Source organism: Macrosteles quadrilineatus, unplaced genomic scaffold (assembly GCF_028750875.1).
Source record: "Macrosteles quadrilineatus isolate MER2022 unplaced genomic scaffold, UCM_ALF_1.0 Scaffold_3__2_contigs__length_128488019, whole genome shotgun sequence".
In the NCBI taxonomy this organism is placed as follows: Eukaryota; Metazoa; Arthropoda; class Insecta; order Hemiptera; family Cicadellidae; genus Macrosteles; species Macrosteles quadrilineatus.
The window spans coordinates 65,880,988-65,904,474 of NW_026542596.1; the positions used below are offsets into that span (position 1 = coordinate 65,880,988).

Below are 23,487 nucleotides of genomic sequence, written 5' to 3' on the forward strand. Positions count from 1 at the left end.
TAAACAAGCGCTATTAAAGAGGAATAAAAACGCGGGAAATGATAATGCCATGAACAGTGTAAAACCACTTTGACGAGTGTAAACGGCTTTTGGTCTAGTTTATCTTAAAAGCCGTAACAAGTTTAACCTTGGAGTAGCGGGCGTGCTACAGCATACGGCGAGTTCACCTAAATATGTACAATGCCAACTGACAATCTATACTCTATAGTCACGACCCTGGACTGAAACAGCTGTGGTTGGACTAGGCAACTGACGAAGCTTGCGGTGTTTCAGTTGTACATTCTGTATAAACGGTCTAACAAAGAAGAATTGAGTAGTCTATAATAGGACCGCTACGACATTACATTCAGTAAGTGGTTTTAGTGCTCACATATTAATCAAGAAGACGTCGTCGTGTCTTGAGAAAAGTCAGTACTTATGCCTTTTGATGCTTCGAAACTAGACCCAACTGTCATTGACCATTGAGCTTTTGATAAATCATGATCTTGGTTGGCTAAATAAATAATTAAATCGTATCATAGCTCTAGCGCTACACAGATCATTTCATACACTGTTCCTTCTGTCATACTTGGGTAAAAATACGTCAAGTTGCGTATCTATTTCAATTGGTAGTACCTTTGACTATTAATACAATTTCAGTATCTAATAGTCAATGGCAATACAGTACACTACAATGAGATGGGCTCACTACTAAAGGAATTTTAACCAAAGTATGAATAAAACACAAGTGTGGGGAGGGAGATTTCTTGTATGGAGGTGGAGCAAGATCTGCTGTCAACAACATGAATGACAGGGGTGGTTAGAAACTTCTCAAAATGCGACTGATAAACTCCTCATGATATAACTCGCGACCTCAAGGCAATCAGTCGAGTTTTATTTATGTCAATTAAGCTACCCAAACATAGGAAAGCCCGGCGGAAAACTCAATACAGATCATCCTTGGGAATAATATAAAGAGCACAGGAAGTAATACCTACATGAAATGTCACAACCAAAGCTCTGACCTGGTTGAACGTTGCCCCGGGGCTTCGCCCCCAGGATGGCTAGGTTGACATTGGCTTTTCTGCCGTCGATGATGGGGTTGGGATCCTTGCACGCCCTCTCGGCTGCGGGTCGGTCTCCCATGATCACCTGGAAACAGAACACGAGTCACAACAGTGCACATAAATACAGGAGGGACTGTAGTTATGTTGAGGAAGATGAAGAAAATATAAACATAGGGCTTTGGTGCTATATGAAGTGTAAGAGGTGGGTTGGTAAGCACACTGACTATAGTAGGTATGATGGAACCAGTCTCCTGGTTCATCCACCTAGGATTGACCCGTGTCATATGCCATTGGCCAGTCTCAAGACAAAGGGTCAGGAGACAGGTTCCATCACTCAGGGTATAGTAACCGGATAGGACGACAGGAAATGGAGGGATCGAAATGAGTGATCAGAAAAACAGCCTGGTTAAGTCTTCAACTTTAAACCAAGGGTACAGTAATTGTATGGATGCAAATGCTGTCAATCCATTTATGGATTTTGCTAGATGTATATGACGTAGCCGGTGGTAAGTAGCACCTTAATTTCTCCACAATATTTAAGTTTTTAATGACAATGAAGAATGAAAATTTATGGCAAGTACTAATTCAAAACTATAAATATCCCAATCGATGTGCAACCGACAAGATTATGTCGAGACCCATTATTTCAAATTGGACGGACTCAATAGCCGCGAAAACTAGACGATAATAATCCGGAACTGAATAACAATCAATACCTCAACTGGGGCGAGAATTACAAACAATGAAAGTGTCCGGGGAAATACAACGATGAATTTCAAGCTGAATAATTTTAAATTTGTAATCAGCCAGCGACCGTTTGCTTATCAGCACAGAGCTTATCGGCGGACCACAGACATCTATGTTACTGGTTTATAACGGTGATGTCATAGAGACAACTACTTGTCTCTCATGCGTATTCGAAGTGGGCATGAGTGAAATAAACTAAATTTATGTAACTTGAGTTCATGGAGGATGAGTTGAAAATAAGCATTATATTTGTATTATACTGTAACTTAGAATTGGGTCTTTTAGAGAAGAGAGTAGTAGGATAGTTTTCTTTTACTGAAGAGCCTCCCTACAATAATTTGCAAAGCGGGTGGTGTAGATGAATCGTTACGTTAGGTTAGGTGAGTGTAAGTGGTAGATTCGGTTAGGTCTTGAAGGACTGGACTCTAGATTCAGACACAGGTTAGGTCAGATCAGGTTAGGTTAGGTTAAAAGGCTAGGTTAGGATAGGGCTAGGTTAGGTTAGGTTAGGTTGGTTTCCTTCAAATCGTAACGTTATACACTTTTTCTCATTTACATATCCTTAGCATATGCCAAGTTTCAATAGTTACCGTTACCTCTGGCTCAAATAATCTATCTAGCGTTTATGAACAGTTGCAGCCTGTGTATTGTGACGTAACAGTTGTACGCAGCACGAAGGCCCCTCGCCCACTATACGATTTCGGTCGTACGACACTGTGTCGGAACGACAACATTTCCGCAGTGAACCATTGGATCTTATGAGAGCTCGCCCACTGTACGATAATCTCACGACTACGACAAACTGTCGTGAAGCAGTCGTCCACTGCCACTGTGATACACGACTGTCGTACGACTGTCTAACTCGCAGTGGCGTGTACGATCAAATGGGCGCTCGCCCACTATACGATTTTTATCGTATGTCGTGCGTTCTCCCCAGTAGTCTTATATACTGTAGGCCTATACTTTTTGCAATTAACTCATACTTCGTCATTATTATAGTTGTTATATCACTTTGCGTATTTCTTATCGTGAATAAATATTTTTTACAATTCATGCATACTTTTTTATTATAATGTTTGATATATCACTTGGTCTTATTTTTCAACCATTATTTTGCGTAATTTTGATATTCCTATTTATTTTTTACAATTTGTTTATATTTTTCTTTATATTATGTCTAAATATTGCATCACTTATGAGTAAATAGGGTGAGGTTCATAATGTCCAAATTTCACAAACTCCAACGTCTAAAATATTAAATAAACAGTGTGTTTCATAACCTCCAAACTTCATAAACTCCAAAACTATAACTTTCAAATAAGCACAGTTTCACAATGTCCAAATTTCACAAACTCCAACTTTTAAATATCAAATAAACAGAGTGGTTCATAACCTCCAAGTTTCATAAGCTCCAACGGTACAGTCTCTGCCATAAGACAATCGAATTGGCGGGATACCGAGGCGGACGGGCCGAATGAACCTCTCTGTTTTACACAAACATACATTCACTCAACCTGCTCTGCTACACTTATTTGTTAACATACAAATTTCAAATTGATATATTATTTTTCTGGAAAAACCAGTGCTCATTACTATGTAGCTAGTTTTTACCTTAACATAATTTGTATAATTTATTTAGGCAAATTAAAACAGATGATTGTTTTTTAACACCATAAAAAACATAAAAAATGTAGTAAGCGAGGAACTTTTTTATTTTTTGGTCAGGAAAAAAGTTCCTGCGGCAAAGTTTTAGTTCAAAGTATGAATTTTATTTTTTATTTGAAGCTTTTTTTGATACGGAGCCTGCTTGTATCATTTTTAAGCGATTAAAAATAGGCATAAAATCGCTTGGCGCGGCATTGGCGCTAGGAGTTTGGCCGGCTCAGCATCAGTTTACGGGATATAGAAACTGAGTTTCTAGCATTTAATTATCATTATATTACATCAAATATGTCATTACATTACGAAGAATGGTAACTTAATTTACAGGCGTATGTTTGTGCATTTTAATGCTTACCGGTAGTCTATAGTTAACAAAATTCTTTGATATAAATGCTTCCCCGATTGTAATTTCGGAAATTGTCTTCGTGAAATATGAAAAGGCATATAAAGATGTGGAGATAATTTAAGCTCTTGGTAAAACCCACTGAATTAGCGACCTGGCCCAGTTATTATTTCTACTTTTATTCTCCTTTCGTTAAGGTAAACTAAATTAGTGTAAATGCATCCCTTTGACTAAACTTTACCCTAGATTTGGTTCTGGTCAAAATAATATAAACAAAAATAGAAACTACTCTTATTCTAAGTTTATGTGGTGGAATTCCTGCTAAAAGTGCGATTGACTTTACATTCTATCGAAATAGGCCTATTTAAAACGTTCAGCGGGTTCATAGTTGAGACCATGGTTGAGACCACATTACAATACCTATTTATTTGCTTCTTCATCCTCTTTAGCCATTTAGTAGTTAGATAGTATTACATGTTATATTCAATGGATATATTATGATTTTATTTTAAAACATTTAACGAGTTTATATTCATCTATATTTGAAAAAGCTAATCAACGGCTCTCGTCTAACATTTTTGCCACTGCAGTGCATGGTTAGGGTTTGATTACCCATTTGTCGAAACCAATCACTAAATTACGTTTCTCCAGCATTGACAAGCATATAAAGAAAAGGAAACTACCTCAAAATATTACTGTTATAGGTTTTCCCTGTACTTTATTCATACTATGCATGCTAGTATATATGATTTTAACCCCTTTTCCTTTGAGAAACAGAATGTACCTAGTTAAAACCTTCTCCAAACAAAATTAATAAATCCCGCTCACTGAAACTTGTCGTAGTAATTGCTTTAGTGAAAAAATATATTGTCTCTACGAACTTTTTTAGTTTAATTCTCAGGTTAGTTCCAGAGTAGCCGTTGAGGTCATTCCACTTTAAACAAAATATTGATTAAACTCTAAAGTAAGCGTCAAATGTTTACAGAAACGTTTAGAATATATCATCTCATTATAATGTTTTTGAAATAAAACCAAAGCAGGAGTTTTCCATCTTGAATCGTTAATTATTTAGTCAACGAGGTTATTTCATGTTAAACGTTAAAAATACACAAATTTGAAAAGTTTCACAGTAAAATAATTTACTTCAACATTCTATAACCCTAAAAAGTCTTAATTTAATATAGGTAACCTTAACCCTGGTTTCATATAGTATACAGTATGTTGCAGAATTGGCTGGCAAATGGAGTAATCCAAATGTAATTTTTCATTTTGTTAAAATTTTATTTGGCGTTTTCGGGTATCTTGGTTTTGTTGTTAAAGTTAGTGATGGTAAAATGCCTAATTGAGTTCGCAGTTTACATGCCGATTTTGCAGTTTTTCTTTTTTTTTAAAGTCAGTAAAAGATAAATTAATTTTTATTTTGTCCTTAGGTAATTAAACATTAGTCCATACGGAACGCGTACGATTGTAGTTTCTTTCTACACGTTGCAAAATGCTAAATTGCCCTACCTGTTTAAGCAATCTACAGAAACATTGTTTGTAAAAAATTAAAAAATACAGGCTATTTTATGCATTAAACTATTGGCTACAACTTAGCCACAGGCAGAACCTCTCTGACCAAAACCAAAAATAGGCCTATATATTTTTTTGCAAAGTATGGTGTATCTTCTTGACGATAGCTTCCCTCTTGACTGCAACGCCAGCAAGGCCGTGGTGCGAAGTTTTTGCTGGACTGTACTTTTTCTTATCCAACCTAAACCCCTAATCAATTCGAGCTAACATATAGTCACGAACAAGGGGATTTTAAAATTATAAACAATCCAAATATCGGAACATTCTTAAAGTTTTGTAGTCGCTGCTTCAACCTAATCACCTAAAATATTTTTCCAAACTGCATTTTTATGCTTTTTATTTGTTTGTGTATTTTATGTTTTGTGTGTTATTTATGTAACTACGTTGAATATTTAAATACCCCCGCTGCAGCAAACCTGCAGACTAAGCGAATTTCCATTTGATTTACACTGAAATGTCTACTTAAAAATATAACATTTATTCCCGATTTAAATAGAATTAGTTTAACAAGTACTTAGGTTTGCTGCATCAGGGAGGTAAAACTGTTTTTTTTTTATGTTAATAGTTAGCAAGAAATAAAAACATTTTTCAAATTTGATCAAAATATGTTCATAAACAAGCAAACTACAACAGTTTACTTATTCTCCATAAGAATAGAATGGGAATTTTAAATTTACAATTTTTTAGAATTTTCTCCGTAACCATTAGGCGCATAATAACGCTTCAATATACTAAATTATTTGTTTTTTTAAGCTCTACAAAATGGTTTGGAAAGAAATTGCTAAATTTTATGTTTTTTGGGTCAAAAATGCAAAAAACCTATTTTTACCCCATAAAAGCCCCCATAAACCCCCGTTCCCATGGTCCGATCATGCTGGATCGCGAACTCGTTCGAATAAACGTAGGTTTACACGTTTGTACCGAATTTCATCAAAATCGGATCATTTTTGCTCGAGTTATCGTGCTAACGGACACACATATATAAATATATAAATATATAAATATATAAATATATAAATATATAAATATATAAATATATAAATATATAAATATATATATATATTTATATATTTATATATTTATATATTTATATATTTATATATTTATATATTTATATATTTATATATTTATATATTTATATATTTATATATTTATATATATATATATTTATATATTTATATATTTATATAAATATCTAAATATATAAATATATAAATATATATGAATTTGAACGGATGGTGTTTTTGGTCTCTAGGGACCTCGAAACGAAAAAAAAATCTGTCCCGCGTCCAGGTCTTACCATGAGTACCACGGTAATAGCTTATTCCCTATATGGGAAATTCGCTAAAAAATGAGCAAACTGCGTATTATCTTAGCGATTCTTAAAAAATGTCATAGCAGTATAAAAAGTTGAATGGAACCGTAAAACCCTAGGCTAAATTACTACATTCAATGAAAGTTTATTTGTAGCAAAGTAACAAACACGCGCGCACTTAACACCAGACGCCTGACACTACTTGAAGACCGGACCAAGTAAGTGCGTTTGGCGCGCAAATAGCATACGGGTACCGGTTATTGGCAGTGCTGGGGATTTGTGTGAGTGAGGAGCAATACACAAATGGTTTCACAAAGTGCCCTGGCCAACCCCTTCACCTATAACCCAACCAGATTTGGTCGCGCATAGGATCTTTGGCTACTGCCACCGGTATTGCAGCAGTGAGGATTGATAAACAAAATAGTATACTTAAGATAAACAAGCTTAATTATAATAGAAGTAAAAAAAAGATAAAATATTTTCTTTCGAAACATGTGTATAATGGTGGTGGTATACAGTATAAGCCGGGGGGTTTGTACTGTACCGGCTCACTCCTTGCTTTGCTGTATACGATCCACGAACGGGTGGTTAGTCTATGTGTCCAAATGCAAGGTTAAAAGAGGCCGTCAAACCTTAAAAAAATAATAAAAAGTAACATACTTTAAAAAAAAAATTCAGGAAGAATTTTTCACCTCCTATATTTTCAAGAGGGTGTTGTACCTACACCACTGTGGTAAAGTATGAAATGTATTTAAGAATGTTGTTTGTAAAATTTTGCTAAACAACAATTTATACAATTTGTTTTAGTAGGGTGATCCTTAATCCGAGTAGTTTTTGCGTGGACTAAATAAGGATCGATATACGGTTTACTGTTAGTTTTTTATATGTCAAAGAGTCGTTTTCACCAAAACTGTTACTGTTAACACGCATAGATTTTTTACTAAACTCTGTACTACATTAACATTTCACTTCATGACGGTTACCCCTATTGTAATAAAAATACTGAACGGCCTAATCCACTGTCACCTTTTGTATGTTGTATAATACCGATAATACATGTAATACATGGGATGGATTTATGTAGTTTAAACTCATCCTTTCAGTAGGTAGAATGAATAAAGTACAAGGTTTTCGGCACTTTTCTAACAAAGGGCTATTTTTACATATAACAAAAAAACAACTGATGTAATCATTATGAAATTTTAACAGCTATTAGAAAATATACTTATAAAACATATCGGTAAAAAAATCTCTTACGATATTTGTAATGTAATAATTGGCTTTTTAATTGAGAGACGGAACAGTTAAGAAACTCAGCTGAAAGCTTGAATTAAAGGTATTAAAAATTTAAAAATGTAAATTTGATTTGCACATTGTGTGCTAACACATATTTGAGTCACAGAGCTGAGTGTTCTTCAATCATAAAATGCACGTATAATCAGTAGTTGAGCGCTGGCGAACGGTGCCTGCTACTGTGGCAACCACTGTAGAGACTTCTGGCTCAGACTGTACCGTTGGAGGTTATGAAATTTGGACATTATGAACCGCACTGTTTATTTGGTATCTTAACGTTGGAGTTTGTGAAATTTGGACATTGTGAAACAGTGATTATTTGAATGTTATAGATTTGGAGCTTATGAAAATTGGAGGTTATGAACCGCTCTGTTTATTTAATATTTTAAGCGTTGGAGTTTGTGAAATTTGGAGTTTATGAAACGCTCCCAGTAAATATACCAAAATAATTATTGAAACAATGCTAGTTTGGCTATTATTTATTATTGTATAATCTTAATTATTAATTATATTGTGTAAAAAAGTTTCACTAAAACCTATAAATATAATTTGTTGTAGATTATATTGATAAAATTAAATCTATTTAAAAACTAATCCAAAACAATTTAACATACATACTTTTTACCAGACTATCCCAAAACCCTATGATAGTTATGGTAAATTTAAAAACTTGTAAAATGCATGGACTAATATAATTTGAAAATTTCTTTAAATACATTAACTTAAAAAATAATTTACACATAAAAATAAATGTTTCTTTAATGCTGTAGTTAAAATGGTTTAAAATACCTGCATATAGTAATCCTTTGTTGCTGATTTAGGCAACTAGTTTCGGTTCTTGTTTTGAACCATCTTCAGGCCTCAAGGTGTCAAGTGATCACTTCATTCGAAGGTCGTTAACAGAGTTCAATAAATAAAACATATACAAAACACGATACACGGGACGGACACACATTACAAAAAACACGAAAAACACGAAGGGACATTGACAATCGATCGTGACCGGGCTGAGGTGAAGTCTAGACTCACCTCAGCCCGGTCACGATCGATTGTCAATGTCCCTTCGTGTTTTTCGTGTTTTTTGTAATGTGTGTCCGTCCCGTGTATCGTGTTTTGTATATGTTTTATTTATTGAACTCTGTTAACGACCTTCGAATGAAGTGATCACTTGACACCTTGAGGCCTGAAGATGGTTCAAAACAAGAACCGAAACTAGTTGCCTAAATCAGCAACAAAGGATTACTATATGCAGGTATTTTAAACCATTTTAAGTATAATACAGTAATCCGGAGGCTAAACAACTATTTTTTAAAATTAATGCTGTAGGCCTACATTGGCCACTATCGCCACAGCAGCCACATTGCAACAACACGTAACGGAATCATTGTTTTACTATTTGATACAGAACCACTGTTTTAAGATATTGCGCAATACACCTACACCTCACTCTTCCAGGGCTACCGAGCAACTGGCCATTTATCCGACAAAGTGTCGTAAAGTGGGCGAGGACCACACAGATGATAAGAATATCGTACGACACAGTGTCGTACGACCGAAATCGTATAGTGGGCGAGAGGCCTAAGCACCCTATTGAGTGGTAGAGGGTGAGTCATCTAAAAGTTCCAGGCTTGACAACCCCTCCCTAGAGCCCTCGCTATCATACACACACCCCTAGCCCTTGTCTAGGCACTGATTGTACTGTCCACCTGCTCGCTGTCTGTATTGGTCATTATAACCATAGGTTACAACCATACTCAATTGTACGTCCATTTCATCATCTTTCCACAGAATATAATTTAAGTAATTTACGTGTTGTGTATGGAGGGATTTTGTTTAAGTAATTTTCCCTTGTTATTTTACCAATTTTAAAATTATTTTATCGAAATTTAACAACAAATTTCGTAAATCGTTGCTTGTCTACTGGAATAACAATTAAACAATTGCATAATAGCATAAATAGCCACTCAAACATAACCTAGAGGAAACAGACGTCAAAAAACCCATTTTTAAATGGATGAGTCTTTAGTCATTGGAATCGGCGAAAAATAAAACGATACAACTTGATACTGCTTTAAATAGCAACAGACATTTCAGTAGTAAAATATATTCTATGGGGTTTTCTACATCTAAAACACCTCCTTAGTTCGTTCGTCGTCCGAACACAGTTTAAAACTAGATTTCGTTAACAGTATTTCTAGTATTTTTACAGAATCTGTCAATAATAAAAATTGTTCTACTAACTCAACATGATGAAATAAACGCATGAAAAAGTCTATGTAATATCGGACGAAATTACAGCAATAACAACATACCCCTCGCCCTCGGTGCTTGAGAACCCTCCTGTATTCCCCCATTTCATTTTCGATCCTATCCATTAATACTGACATGTTGTCAGTTCCACCGGTCTAGTCTCAAGCAGTGGATTATTGTAGTTTTTGTATGATATGAGAAACAATAATTTACAATATACCACTTAACAATCTACCGACGACTCAGCGACATCATGACATATGTGAGTGCGATAATACATTAAAATAATTTGGTGTCTAATCAATGAAAGGTGTCTGAAGAGACTTGGAGAAGGAGATATATTATGTTTCTGTGTAGTTCCATGACATGTTAAGACATTTAGATGGCTTATTCTCAACTACACGTATATTTGCTTATTCTAAATTAAATTGCCTCTTGAGTACGGCACTCATTTATTTATATTATTAGGTCCCGGGCCAAATGTATTACAGTACTACTTTATTTATCAAAGATTATTATCAAAGCGTATTCCCAGTTTAAATGATTTTAAAGTTCTTTAGACGGTCTGTCTTGAGTATTTAGTAATAGGACAACAAGTTTAAGGAAAGAAGAAGCAAAGTTTCTTAAAAGGGTGAATAATGTTTTTGAAATTTTATAATATTATGAATGAATGGCTAAGTAAATGTATGAAAAGCCTTGTCATAATATGCTGTTTTAAGCAATTTTGTTTATTTTTACTTGCAAAATGTCTTTAGAGACAATGAAATATCAAGTCGATATGTAACAATCACTTGATCCTCTAGAATATATTTCGAATTTTTCTGGAAGTGACGAAGTTGTAAAGGCAACAAGAATGAAAATGCACACTTTTGAAATTGCGAGAAACATTAACAGGCCATTAAGACACGACTTCAATTCTTGAGCGAACAAAAGCCCAAGTCTAGTTGCAAGAATCAATAGAAAGTGGGCAGAAGCTGAGCCGGCCCCGCGACACATTTACTTAATCGTCAAGTTTTCAAAAAAAGGGAAATTACATGGTTAAAATATATGTTTGAGTTGGATTATATAGTCAATGGTTGGATTTTCTTTTTTATCTATATTTATGTGGCTACCCAACTATATATATACCGTGCGTATTTTATTCAACTTGGATCTGATTTAAAAACTGGCAAAATTATAAAAGATCATCCAATTAACAAATACTAAACATCTACACGTCCCTACTGGTCGAGAAAACTCGATCAATATTTTTTTTCTTCTGGGGTGGGAATTCAAAATATACAACTGAGTTTCTTTTGAGTTGGATCACAGCGGAAAGAATTTCGGAAACGCAAATGCATATAATAAAATTGCCTTACATATATAAATTTTTTTCACATATGAGATAGATAAAATAGATAGTTTGCCGTCTAATTTAAAACTAAATACAAAGATGCTCACATGATACAAACTATGTTTTAATTGCGATAAGATTACAAATATCCCAGAGATGTTGTAAATTCGCTTAGTAACGGGTTGATTAATTATATCCTTGACTATTGGTACAATCCAATACACAATGATTATATATAACGGTTTTATTACATTATTCATCAACATATTGAACAATCTTGAAACATTTGAAGTATTTTCAGTTGAAATGAAATTAAAGATAACCGATTTTAGAATTTCCGGCGTATCTTTTAAAAATTCAAAGTATTACCTGACATTTTATCACGGTATGCATCACTTCCTAAACTCTATGCAAAGAATTTAATTTATTTCGAGCATGAAATAGTTGTGGTCATCGTCGATAAGAAAATACTTCGTATAATACTAAACGAGGACATCGGTTGTAATGTAGAGAAAATATGTGTTTATAATCCGTATCGAATACCGGAATTGGTGAAAAATATTGGTAAAAAAATATCTAAATGTTGGGTCTGTAGAAAATACAATACATTTCATTGTACACATACTACACGTATACTATTACCCGATTTCAACCTCATTTCATTTTTGGTGTTGCTATACAGTATACAAACTAAAGCCATATCAGGCTCATCCTCTCTCCCCAATGTCCCATGGTGGGAGAGCTTCAGCAATCAATGTAGGAACGTGCCGAGAGAGTATAGAAGGCTCTCATAGACGGTCGATATATTGGACAAGAGCTGTGAAAGTGAATCTGTCCCTTATTGGCTCTTGATATCAAAGTATTTAACGACTAAGTTGTCACAAAATCTTATTCCAGTAGAGGTTAGAGTAGAAAATGGCCTCGTTTAACGCCATACATTCATCTAGGATGAAGTTTTTAAGTTTGTTAAGTTTTATAGTTTAATATAATGATCGCCCCGGCCCTATCGTGAACCAATTGATTTGATTTTGTAGAGTAAACTATGGGTGGATCGGTGGTTTTGGTCGCCAGTCCGATCGAGATAATTCTGTATCATTTGATGGTCTGAAACTGAGCGATGCTGTCCATCGAGTAGCTTCTCAGGGTCGTTTTTACAATGGAATAAAATCAGAATTCAAGTAACGGTAATTTATTTTCACTGACTACACATCCACATATCAGTCAAAATCACAAAATTAATTACAGTATCAAGTTTACAAATTGTTCAAATCTCGAATTGTTCAATTAATTTAAATATGACATATAACACAAGTCATTTTGATTAGTTTGGGCACAAGAGGGTACTTCACAGTACACAAAGTAGTATAAAAGAAAACTAGAAATATTCAGAATGTATATGTTTTAACCTCAGTTAGTGTCACACTAGAAGCAAAAGAGCCCCGATTCTCCCGAAGAGCTACAATAACCAAATTTTCCGTTCTTGAGCTAGCGTTTGCTAGGTTACAGTCCACTCAGACTATATTCGAAGTCCAATAGGAGCGGAGCGAGTATTCTACCATTCTTCGACGCAACTGTTGAAGATTCTATGACAGCTTTAATCGACGTCGGCTGACGTCTACTAATCTTATCCTACCTAGCTGTGTATACGGAAGATCAAGTTCATTGTTGAACTACATCATACATTGTTATGTGTTTATTTTATAGGTAATATTTTCTCGCAATGGTTTTCTTAACAATACATAACAAAAAATACATATCAACCGAACACAAAACGAGCAAATAAAATGCGGACGGAACAGTAGAGGGGCATGCCCTCTACAGCGCACTTGTACACACACAGGTGTTCAGTTGTAACCTGTCGTTGCATGTAGCTGATATATGAACTCTATGTAGAATGTAGAATGTAGCCTGTAGCAGAGTTCTGCAATAAGGCCTGGCGCACACGGTCGATTTTTCGATTGGCCGATTAAAAAATCGGCCAAAAAGATTTTTTAGTCGAGAAATGGATTTTTTTAGTGCGTTTAAGCTATCCTAAAATGGACTTTGTTGAATTGACCTGTTGGGTTCATCTGATAGTAAGTCAGGGACTTTTAAAATCGACAGTTTTATAAACTATACACTTTACGTGATGACAGTAAAAAGTCCTTTAATTACTATAGAATGTCTGTTGAAAGTTTCAGTTTTTATTATAACAGCTGTAACCTTTTTTAGCAAAGAAAACAACACAACTCACACTGAAGTTCTGCGACTCCTGTGGAGAACAACAAGCGACTGGCCGATTTTTAGTCGACCGTGTGCGCGGACTGATAACAATCTGTACGTTACAGATTTTCGGGCGACAATCGCCTCGCCTACGAATCTGTGACAAAACCCAGATTTTAAAATCGGCGCAATTCTCGATCGCAGGTCCGTGAAGTTGGCGTACCCATATTAGCGTATCCACTTTTGATCATTCCAATCGTTAGTTCATCGTTAGTTCTCGATAGTTCCCAAATTTTGTCGTTAGTTCTCAAAAAATAAAAAAGTTATAGCCGATAATAAGTGGGTACGCTAACTTCACACTTCCGGGTACTAGCGCACGCCGTTTCCTGATGAGAAATGTTTACATCTATATATCAATCGTTAGTTCTTCGTTAGTTCTCGATAGTTCTCCAATATTAACGTTAGTTCTCACAAAATAAAAAAGTTACGAGGCATACAAAGTGGGTACGCCAACTTCACAATTATAGAATTTCCAGCGGGCACACTTTTTTGAATAAAAATGCTTACATCTATATACCAATCGTTAGTTCTTCGTTAGTTCTCGATAGTTCTCCAATATTAACGTTAGTTCTCAAAAAATAAAAAAGTTATGAGGCATACAAAGTGGGTACGCCAACTTCACAATTATAGAATTTCCAGCGGGCACACTTTTTTGAATAAAAATGCTTACATCTATATACCAATCGTTAGTTCTTCGTTAGTTCTCGATAGTTCTCCAATATTAACGTTAGTTCTCAAAAAATAAAAAAGTTACGAGGCATACAAAGTGTACGCTAACTTCACAATTATAGAATTTCCAGCGGGCACCGTTTTCTGACTAAAAATGTTTATATCTATATACCAATCGTTAGTTCTTCGTTAGTTCTCGATAGTTCTCCAATATTAACGTTAGTTATCAAAAAATAAAAAAGTTACGAGGCATACAAAGTGGGTACGCTAACTTCACAGTTATACAATTTCCAGCGGGCACAGTTTTTTGAATAAAAATTCTTATATCTATATACCAATCGTTAGTTCTTTGTTAGTTCTCGATAGTTTTTCAATATTTACGTTAGTTCTCAAAAATAAAAAAAAGTTACGAGTCATACAAAGTGGGTACGCAAACTTCACAATCATACAATTTCCAGCGGGCACAGTTTTCTGACTATAAATGCTTATATCTATATACCAATCGTTAGTTCTTCGTTAGTTCTCGATTTTTCTCAAAAACGTACCCTCAACTATTCTTTCAAACATTCACAGCATCGTTCTTAAACAGTTTAAAAATACGTTCAAAATTAAAAGTGTTAGGTTATTAATATATACCGAGAATAAATATTGTTATATTATGATAAATTAGTTGTAATAAAATATTAATTGAAATTTAGTTTAATGATTTGAAAAAAGGGGATTTTATTCAAGTTCCATGCCTTTAGCCGGCTCCAGACTGTACCAACGCAAAGTGCAGAACAGCAACTCGCCGAATCGCGAGTAGTATGACAGCAAATGCTCGTGCTCGTGTTTTCCGTTCATTGCCGGTATTTTTGCACACATCAAAGTGAAGGAATATTTTTGCCATTCTCGAAACGAACAGTTGGTGGGAAAACAACACATGTGTATAGACACATGTAGATATAGATATAAGCATTTATAGTCAGAAAACTGTGCCCGCTGGAAATTGTATGATTGTAAAGTTTGCGTACCCACTTTGTATGCCTCGTAACTTTTTTTATTTTTTTAGAACGAACGTTAATATTGGAGAACTATCGAGAACTAACGAAGAGCTAACGATTAGTATATAGATATAAGCATTTTTATTCAAAAAAGTGTGCCCGCTGGAAATTCTATAATTGTGAAGTTGGCGTACCCACTTTGTATGCCTCATAACTTATTTATTTTTTGAGAACTAACGTTAATATTGGAGAACTATCGAGAACTAACGAAGAACTAACGATTGGTATATAGATATAAACATTTTTAGTCAGAAAACGGTGCCCGCTGGAAATTCTATAATTGTGAAGTTGGCGTACCCACTTTGTATGCCTCGTAACTTTTTTATTTTTTGAGAACTAACGTTAATATCGGAGAACTATCGAGAACTAACGAAGAACTAACGATTGGTATATAGATGTAAGCATTTTTATTCAAAAAAGTGTGCCCGCTGGAAATTCTATTATTGTGAAGTTGGCGTACCCACTTTGTATGCCTCATAACTTATTTATTTTTTGAGAACTAACGTTAATATTGGAGAACTATCGAGAACTAACGAAGAACTAACGATTGGTATATAGATGTAAGCATTTTTATTCAAAAAAGTGTGCCCGCTGGAAATTCTATAATTGTGAAGTTGGCGTACCCACTTTGTATGCCTCGTAACTTATTTATTTTTTGAGAACTAACGTTAATATTGGAGAACTATCGAGAACTAACGAAGAACTAACGATTGGTATATAGATGTAAGCATTTTTATTCAAAAAAGTGTGCCCGCTGGAAATTCTATAATTGTGAAGTTGGCGTGCCCACTTTGTATGCCTCGTAACTTTTTTATTTTTTGAGAACTAACGTTATTATTGGAGAACTATCGAGAACGAACGAAGAACTAACGATTGATATATAGATGTAAACATTTCTCATCAGGAAACGGCGTGCGCTAGAACCCGGAAGTGTGAAGTTAGCGTACCCACTTATTATCGGCTATAACTTTTTTATTTTTTGAGAACTAACGACAAAATTTGGGAACTATCGAGAACTAACGATGAACTAACGATTGGAATGATCAAAAGTGGATACGCTAATATGGGTACGCCAACTTCACGGACCTCTCGATCGCCTGTGTGCGCGCTTCCATTCAAATACATGATGCACAGATTGGCCGATGAAATAGTCGCCTCAAAATAATCGCTCGTGTGCGCCTAGCCTAACAAGCCAACCATAGCTAACCGATATGTCTTGTAGCACCGATATCAAAATGCTAATTAACTTGTTATTGTTATTGCGAAGTGACGCGTGTGAAAACAATTTGGACAAACGGAGGAATTACTTGCTGAAATATACGATGAGTAAGGGAAATCCTGCCAAGTATAACCATAAATTTGTGTGCCAATTTGCGCATGTCTGTTTTGTATATTCAAGATTGTCGGTCAAATTTAAGACGTGTTAAATTTGACGTCATTACAACCGAGTACAGAACCATAGTTGTGTGTATTAAAACGTTGTCAAACGATTAAGGATTATTAATAAAAGTAAACTATCGTGGTTTGCTTGTTTATGAATATTTTTTTGTAAATTTTTTCAAATGTATTCTTTTCATACTAAACTATTAACGTTTTACAAAAACAATCCAGCAGATTTTTCAATATAGAAGTAATCATATTATGTACTCGTTAAACATGAAAAAAATTTGGAAAAATCTAACTAAGGAGTATTTTAGTAAACATCCAATCAGGCAAATTGAAAATCACTTATTCTGCAGGGTTGCTGCGGCGGGGGGATTTCGATTTAGCCCACTAATATGTTGTGTTTTTATCTGAGATAAATTGAGTATCTGTAGAGTGTATTTTTGCTCCGGAGCTAAAGAAATCGCCTTCTTTCGATCTTAAAATGCAATTTGTAGCTCCATTTCTAGTGTACTGTATTTACAGTAGTACATTTTTCGCTTTTACCCTGCTAACATTTTGCTTAAATCGAAGGGATGGTGGACACAACCATTATTGTTGCGTTATCCCTTACTTCCCTGTGGTTTTACACTATTTTGTAGAGTTTTACATCTGAATTATAATGTTCGATGCTTTGAAACCTAAACAAAACTTGTTACTTGTGAATATCGAAAGTCCACCCTTATCGTTGCAACATCCAGCGGTGACAGCAAAATCGCAAATAAAGGACAGGTCAATGTTACTCTAATCAGAGTGTACCAGATATCCTAGTCAGCTGTTTACCTAACAGGCTGACAACAATGGTAGCGGGGGGGGGGGAGGGAGGGGGGGGAGTGCCACCCTCGCAATATCGCCTATCTCCCTCTCCCTGTTTTCGTTTTATCACGCCGCCTTGTTTTCTTGCTGATTACAATATCTCAATTAAATACGTTGAAGAAATGAGTTTAACATGTTCAGTGTATGTTTCATTAAAATTTAGTTTTGAATAACTACTTTATGTAATAGGCTTAAACGTGGATTAAAAATTGCTAGTAAATTAGTAAAGTTTAAAGTTGAAATTTTCTAGGGTTAGAACTATTTAGAGAGTGCTGCAACTACTTCGTTTTGTTTTATATCGAACTGTGTAATATCCTGGTAAATTTTGATCACGAAAATTAAGTAATTAGTTTTGCTTAAGTTTATTGCTGTCGTTCCTGTTGGCAGATAAATTTGTAACAAAGTAAGAGGATAAACTTAATATCGTTTCAAACCACAGTGAGTGATATTCCCCTACTTGCATTTGACTACAGAATACTGTTAATTCTGAATTCTGCGATTTAACATGCCTAGTTACGTCATAGTTTCGCGACCATGGGTTCAAAGCCCAGACCATGGGTTTTAAGTATAGGTAGACGGAAATATCAAACAACAAATTTATGATTATCTTATGCGGTGAGATAGATCTATGTATTGCAGACGCCTCCATTAAAAGCAATGACGTATCTCGGGGTATGATATAGCAACTTGACAGTGATTATCTTTTAATATATTTTGATAGCTAAATTTTCTGCAACATTTTCTGTAAGATCAAATAAAATCATATAGAAAATAACATATAACATGTCGGGGAAAAAAGATACTTTAAAGGCGATCTGTCACCAATAAAACTGCAGATTGCAGCCAATGGCAGTGCGAGGTTTTTTATTCGTTCCTGGTTTAGTGGGGAAGGAGGTTGAATGCAAAGCTTAAGGGCAGATGTGCCGAGGTCATTCACCAACCCCCCTGACAGAGTCCCTGGGGCCCCTAGCTGCACGGAACACGGCCATGGCCATGCACATACACAGGGCGACTGTGTGCACAGTATGATATGTTTGGCCATAGAGAAGCGAACGTTCTTTGAGATTGATATACAAGTGATAGATTTATGACAGTATGGTGATTTTATATACTCGAATGAATCCATAGGATATACGCATAAATACGAACGTTTTATTTGGCTTATGGATCATATAACACAAAATAAACACAAAATATATAAGATGGTGGCACAGGCAATAGCGTATTATACTCGTACTAAAAATTGGCTGTGACGTTGGTGTTCGGTGTGCAGTATTCCCGCCTAATTTAAATTCAGGTTTGTCACTGTTTCAGTGAAAAATACTACCAACATACTCTTTGAAGGCCGTTGGAGAGATTTCAAAATTTAAAACATAATTAAAAATGCATAAAAAAAATGTAGTTTACTATTGTGAAATTGGATTCGTAGCTAAGGCATATTCACCCAAATAATTGATGCTGATTATAGGAACGGGTGTGTTACCATGCGTAGCTTTGTTACTACCTAGGTCAGCTGTTTAGTCACTTCAGTTTGGGACAGCTGGATCCAATTAGAAAATCGGGTAGACTTCCGTATCGGTTGGCACAAACAACCTAATGAAAATATTGATCGATACATCGATTATTCGATGTATCGTTTGGTTAGTTAGGCAATGTTAACCTAACCAAACGATGTATCGAATGAAACAGCCGAATAATCGATATTTTCATTCGGTCAGATACGGAAGTCTACCCTGAAAATCACCAAAAACTACAGACATGTATTCAAGATTGAACCAGTTACCAACTATTTTACCGTTCAGAAGTCAAATGTGAACTATTCTAGTGTTCATCTGATTGCACAAGGTGTTTTGTGTTCTTGACGAAATTATTATAAAAAGACTCAGCTGATGAGTGAGTTGGCGACCGTCAACTCCAGTGAGTGACGTAGACGAGTGACAGTTGACACCGAGTACAGTTTCTCGGGGTTGAATCTATTTCCACCCCTCACCGTTATGTGACCTTGTAAGTTGTACTCTCACCATCTAATGACTACTGATGCGATCCAAACAGTTCCTTGAATTCATAAAGTTTCGAGGGAAAATAGTTGGTTAAGTTGAAAATGTTACGCATCCATCAGACGTTCGCAGTTGAATTTGAGATTTTTTGCGTTGTAATTTGTGATAAAGTGGAAAGATTAGCTAAAACTGGTAGATATTTGTTTGCTTTCAGTTTTCGAAGTGGTAATAGGGAATAAGCTATTACCGTAGGTCTTATGATAAGACCTAGACCCGGAACCGGTTTTATTTTCGTTTTGAGGTCCCCAGAGGCTAAAATCACCATCCGATCTAATTCATATATATAGCCTATATGTCCGTTAGCGCGATAACTCGAGCAAAAATGATCCGATTTTGATGAAATTTAGTATAAACGTGTAAAACGACGTTTATTCGAAAGAGTTAGCGAACCAGCATGATCGGATAAGGGAACGGGGGCATATGGGAGGTTTTATGGGATAAAAATTGATTTGTCCCATTTCCCCCCTAAAAACACAAAATTTCATAATTTCTCTCCAAACCATTTTCTAGAGCTTAAATAAAGAAATAATTTTGTATTCCTTTAAGTTATTTACTTTCACATAGGCTACTTAATAACGATACAATTTTGCCATTTTACGCCACGTAGCATGTGGTAATAATTGACGAATTAATTCATGACGTGTGTAAGCAAGTGCCAACATCAATCATCAATACTGTACATTTCTGAAACTGCCAGTTTTATCGCAATTAATGTTCTTAGTTGAAGATACAAAAAACATTTTTAAATTTTTTTTTATGTTCATTAAATCGAAGAACCCCATCAATGAAACTGGTTGAAAAATGTATTCACGAAGGGATAAAGATTTGAGCTTCGCTCTTAAAATCACAATAAAACATGTCGTGTCATGTTTTATCACACAAATGATTGTATGGAGTTTACATTACCATTTAATGTGATGTGAATTGTGGCAATAATGTTATTTCCGGAAGAATATGACACGGTGTAACAAGAAGAAAATTCGTGATTTTTATGGATATTTACTTTAACCATGTATCCCATGTTAAACCATGGTTAACACCTTGGAAGAATTTGGTTTACCATTTTGGATTAATAACCATGCTAATACTTGTATGTTGTTGTATATTGTGCATGACGTCCTTAGTGTTGTATGTTGTAACTCAATACAATTTTTAATCTTCAAAGTGGCATCGTGTATTATTCATCGATAAGAACATTTAAATTCTATCTAATTTCTAACTTTCAATTATTTATTGAATTTCTTAGTGTAGTACGCAACTCAGAGATCCTGAGGATAAACGGAATATTTTGTGTTTTAAGATCCATAAGCCAAATAAACGTTCGTATTTATGCGTATATCCTATGGATTCATTCTAGTATATGAAATCACCATACCAGCATGATCGGATAAGGGACGGGGGCATATGGGAGGTTTTATGGGGTAAAAATTGATTTGTCCCATTTCCCCCCTAAAAACTTAACTGTCATAAATCGATCACTTGTATATCAATCTCAAAGAACGTTCGCTTCTCTATGGCCACATTACACACAGACACAGCATACTGTACACACAGTCGCCCTGTATGTGCATGGCCATGGCCATGTTCCGTGCAGCTAGGGGCCCCAGGGACTCTGTCACGGGGGTTGGTGAATGACCTCGGCACATCTGCCCTTAGCTTTGCATTCAACCCCCTTCCCCACTAAACCAGGAACGAATAAAAAACATCGCACTGCCATTGGTTGCAATCTGTCGTTTATTGGTGACAGATCGCCTTTATAGTATCTTTTTCCTCGACATGGTTTATATGTTATGTTCTATATGATTTTATTTGATCTTAGTTTTTGTCTTTTTCAACTAACATTTTGCGTGATTTTGATCTTGTCTGTATTTCTGACAGTTCGTTCATATTTTTTCTTCACAATATTTTAATGTACTGCATTACTTATAAGTAAATATTAAAAAAATAATAATAAAACAATGTGACTTGTATTATTCCTTAATTTTTGTATACCGGTAACCATTGTTATTAATTAAGTTATATTGTGTTAAATAGTTTGTCTAAAATACCTAAGTATTACTTTTTGCAGATTATATACAAATAGTATTAAAATTTAAAAACAATACAAAACATGTTCGAACATACAAACCTTTGACCAAGACCATCCTAAAACCTATGAAAGTTATATAACAAACATTAGTAAAGTTAAAAACTTGTTAAATGGCACGGACTCGTATAATTTTAAAATGTCTTTAAATAGGAACATTAACATAACAATAACCTACATTAACTTAAGAAATAATCCACACATAAAAAATAATTACTTTTTTAATGATGTAGCCCCACATTGACCACTTAAAGTACGCAGCAGACATTCTGAAGTAATTTAAAAACTTGTTATCATCAAGCCGAAGTTCATCAAAAAGAGTTTGAAATGATCCTGTGTGTTCCCTACTTTAATTAATAGGGTGAATCCAATACTTCCGCTTAATCCTACGACGCTTAATTCTGCGCCATAGCAGAAACATAGCGTCCACACGTAACTGATTCATTGATTGACACAAAAAACCATTGTTAAGATATTGCGCAACACACTCACTCCTCCACGGCTACCGAGCAACTGGTCATTTATCCGATAAAGTGTCGTATAGTGGGCGAGGACCACACATACGATAAGAATATCGTACGACACAGTGTCGTACGACTGAAATCGTATAGTGGGCGAGAGGCCTTCTTTGTCAATTATTTTTTTACGCCACACTACATTATTTTGACAAACTTCCCACGCGAGGATTTAGTCCAGAAAACAGCTGTTTGCCGCCAGCTTATTCAAATGGGGTTTCATTGCGTACTACTGTACTGCAATGAGTTTGGTTTTACCGGACACCAATCAGCCCTATAGGTGAAACACGGGAAGTTTGATACATCGATGGTGAAACCATGACTTAAAGTAAAGGCTGCATAGCAGACGTACAGGCCTGATAAACAAAGACTTTACCCGGTTTTATTTCATGTGAAAGGTGAGCATCAGCACAGTATACGGTTGCTGATCAGATAAACGTGCGATAATCGCAGTTATCGCGAACACAGCTGTTTCCCAGTTGCTGTTTCCATGAGACCCACATCCCACATGCAGTTTTGCGGACAGCCGAGAGGCCGGATTTCCGCTGGATGGTTTACAAAAAGTGTGACTATGTACAATGTGACCTGAATGTGTCTTGTACTGTCTAGCCGTACAACAAAGCCATTAAATTTATGCAATCTCTTTATTTTAGCCGGTGAAATCAATCAACTGAATAAAGTCCGGAAATAAAATTCATTCTTTTAGTTTTTAAAGTTTTTTCCAAACATCTATGTTTTCTTCCCGTGGCCAGGTCGGGTTGGTTTACGAATCCATTCAAAGGATTATCTATATTTGCCCACATTAAATATGTTTAGTAGTTTAGACAAAATAAAGTCTTTACAGTACGTTCTATCGTTCATGAATTCCAAACCTATCTTTATTGCTTTGATTGAAGTGGATTTAGGAGAAATATTTACTTAGACCTGTGGAGGTTTCCGTCTTATTCTCAATTAAGATACCCATATTGGGCTCGGTTCTCGGGCTTTCAAAATTAACCTTGTCAAGAGAATTTTATGATTGACACAGGTGGTACTAACTAGTTTACTATAATATAG

At 35.2% G+C, this 23,487-nt stretch overlaps 1 protein-coding gene across 1 annotated transcript in view; it reads right to left on the minus strand.

The window, feature by feature from the left end:
- Window positions 1-23,487, minus strand: part of LOC128989266 (RNA-binding protein 24-B-like) — a 38,265-nt gene that overhangs the window by 381 nt on the left and 14,397 nt on the right. The window contains exon 2 of the mRNA XM_054411144.1: window positions 978-1,131. Within this exon, the coding sequence (XP_054267119.1) occupies window positions 978-1,131 (154 nt within the window). The remainder of the gene's footprint in view (window positions 1-977; window positions 1,132-23,487) is intronic.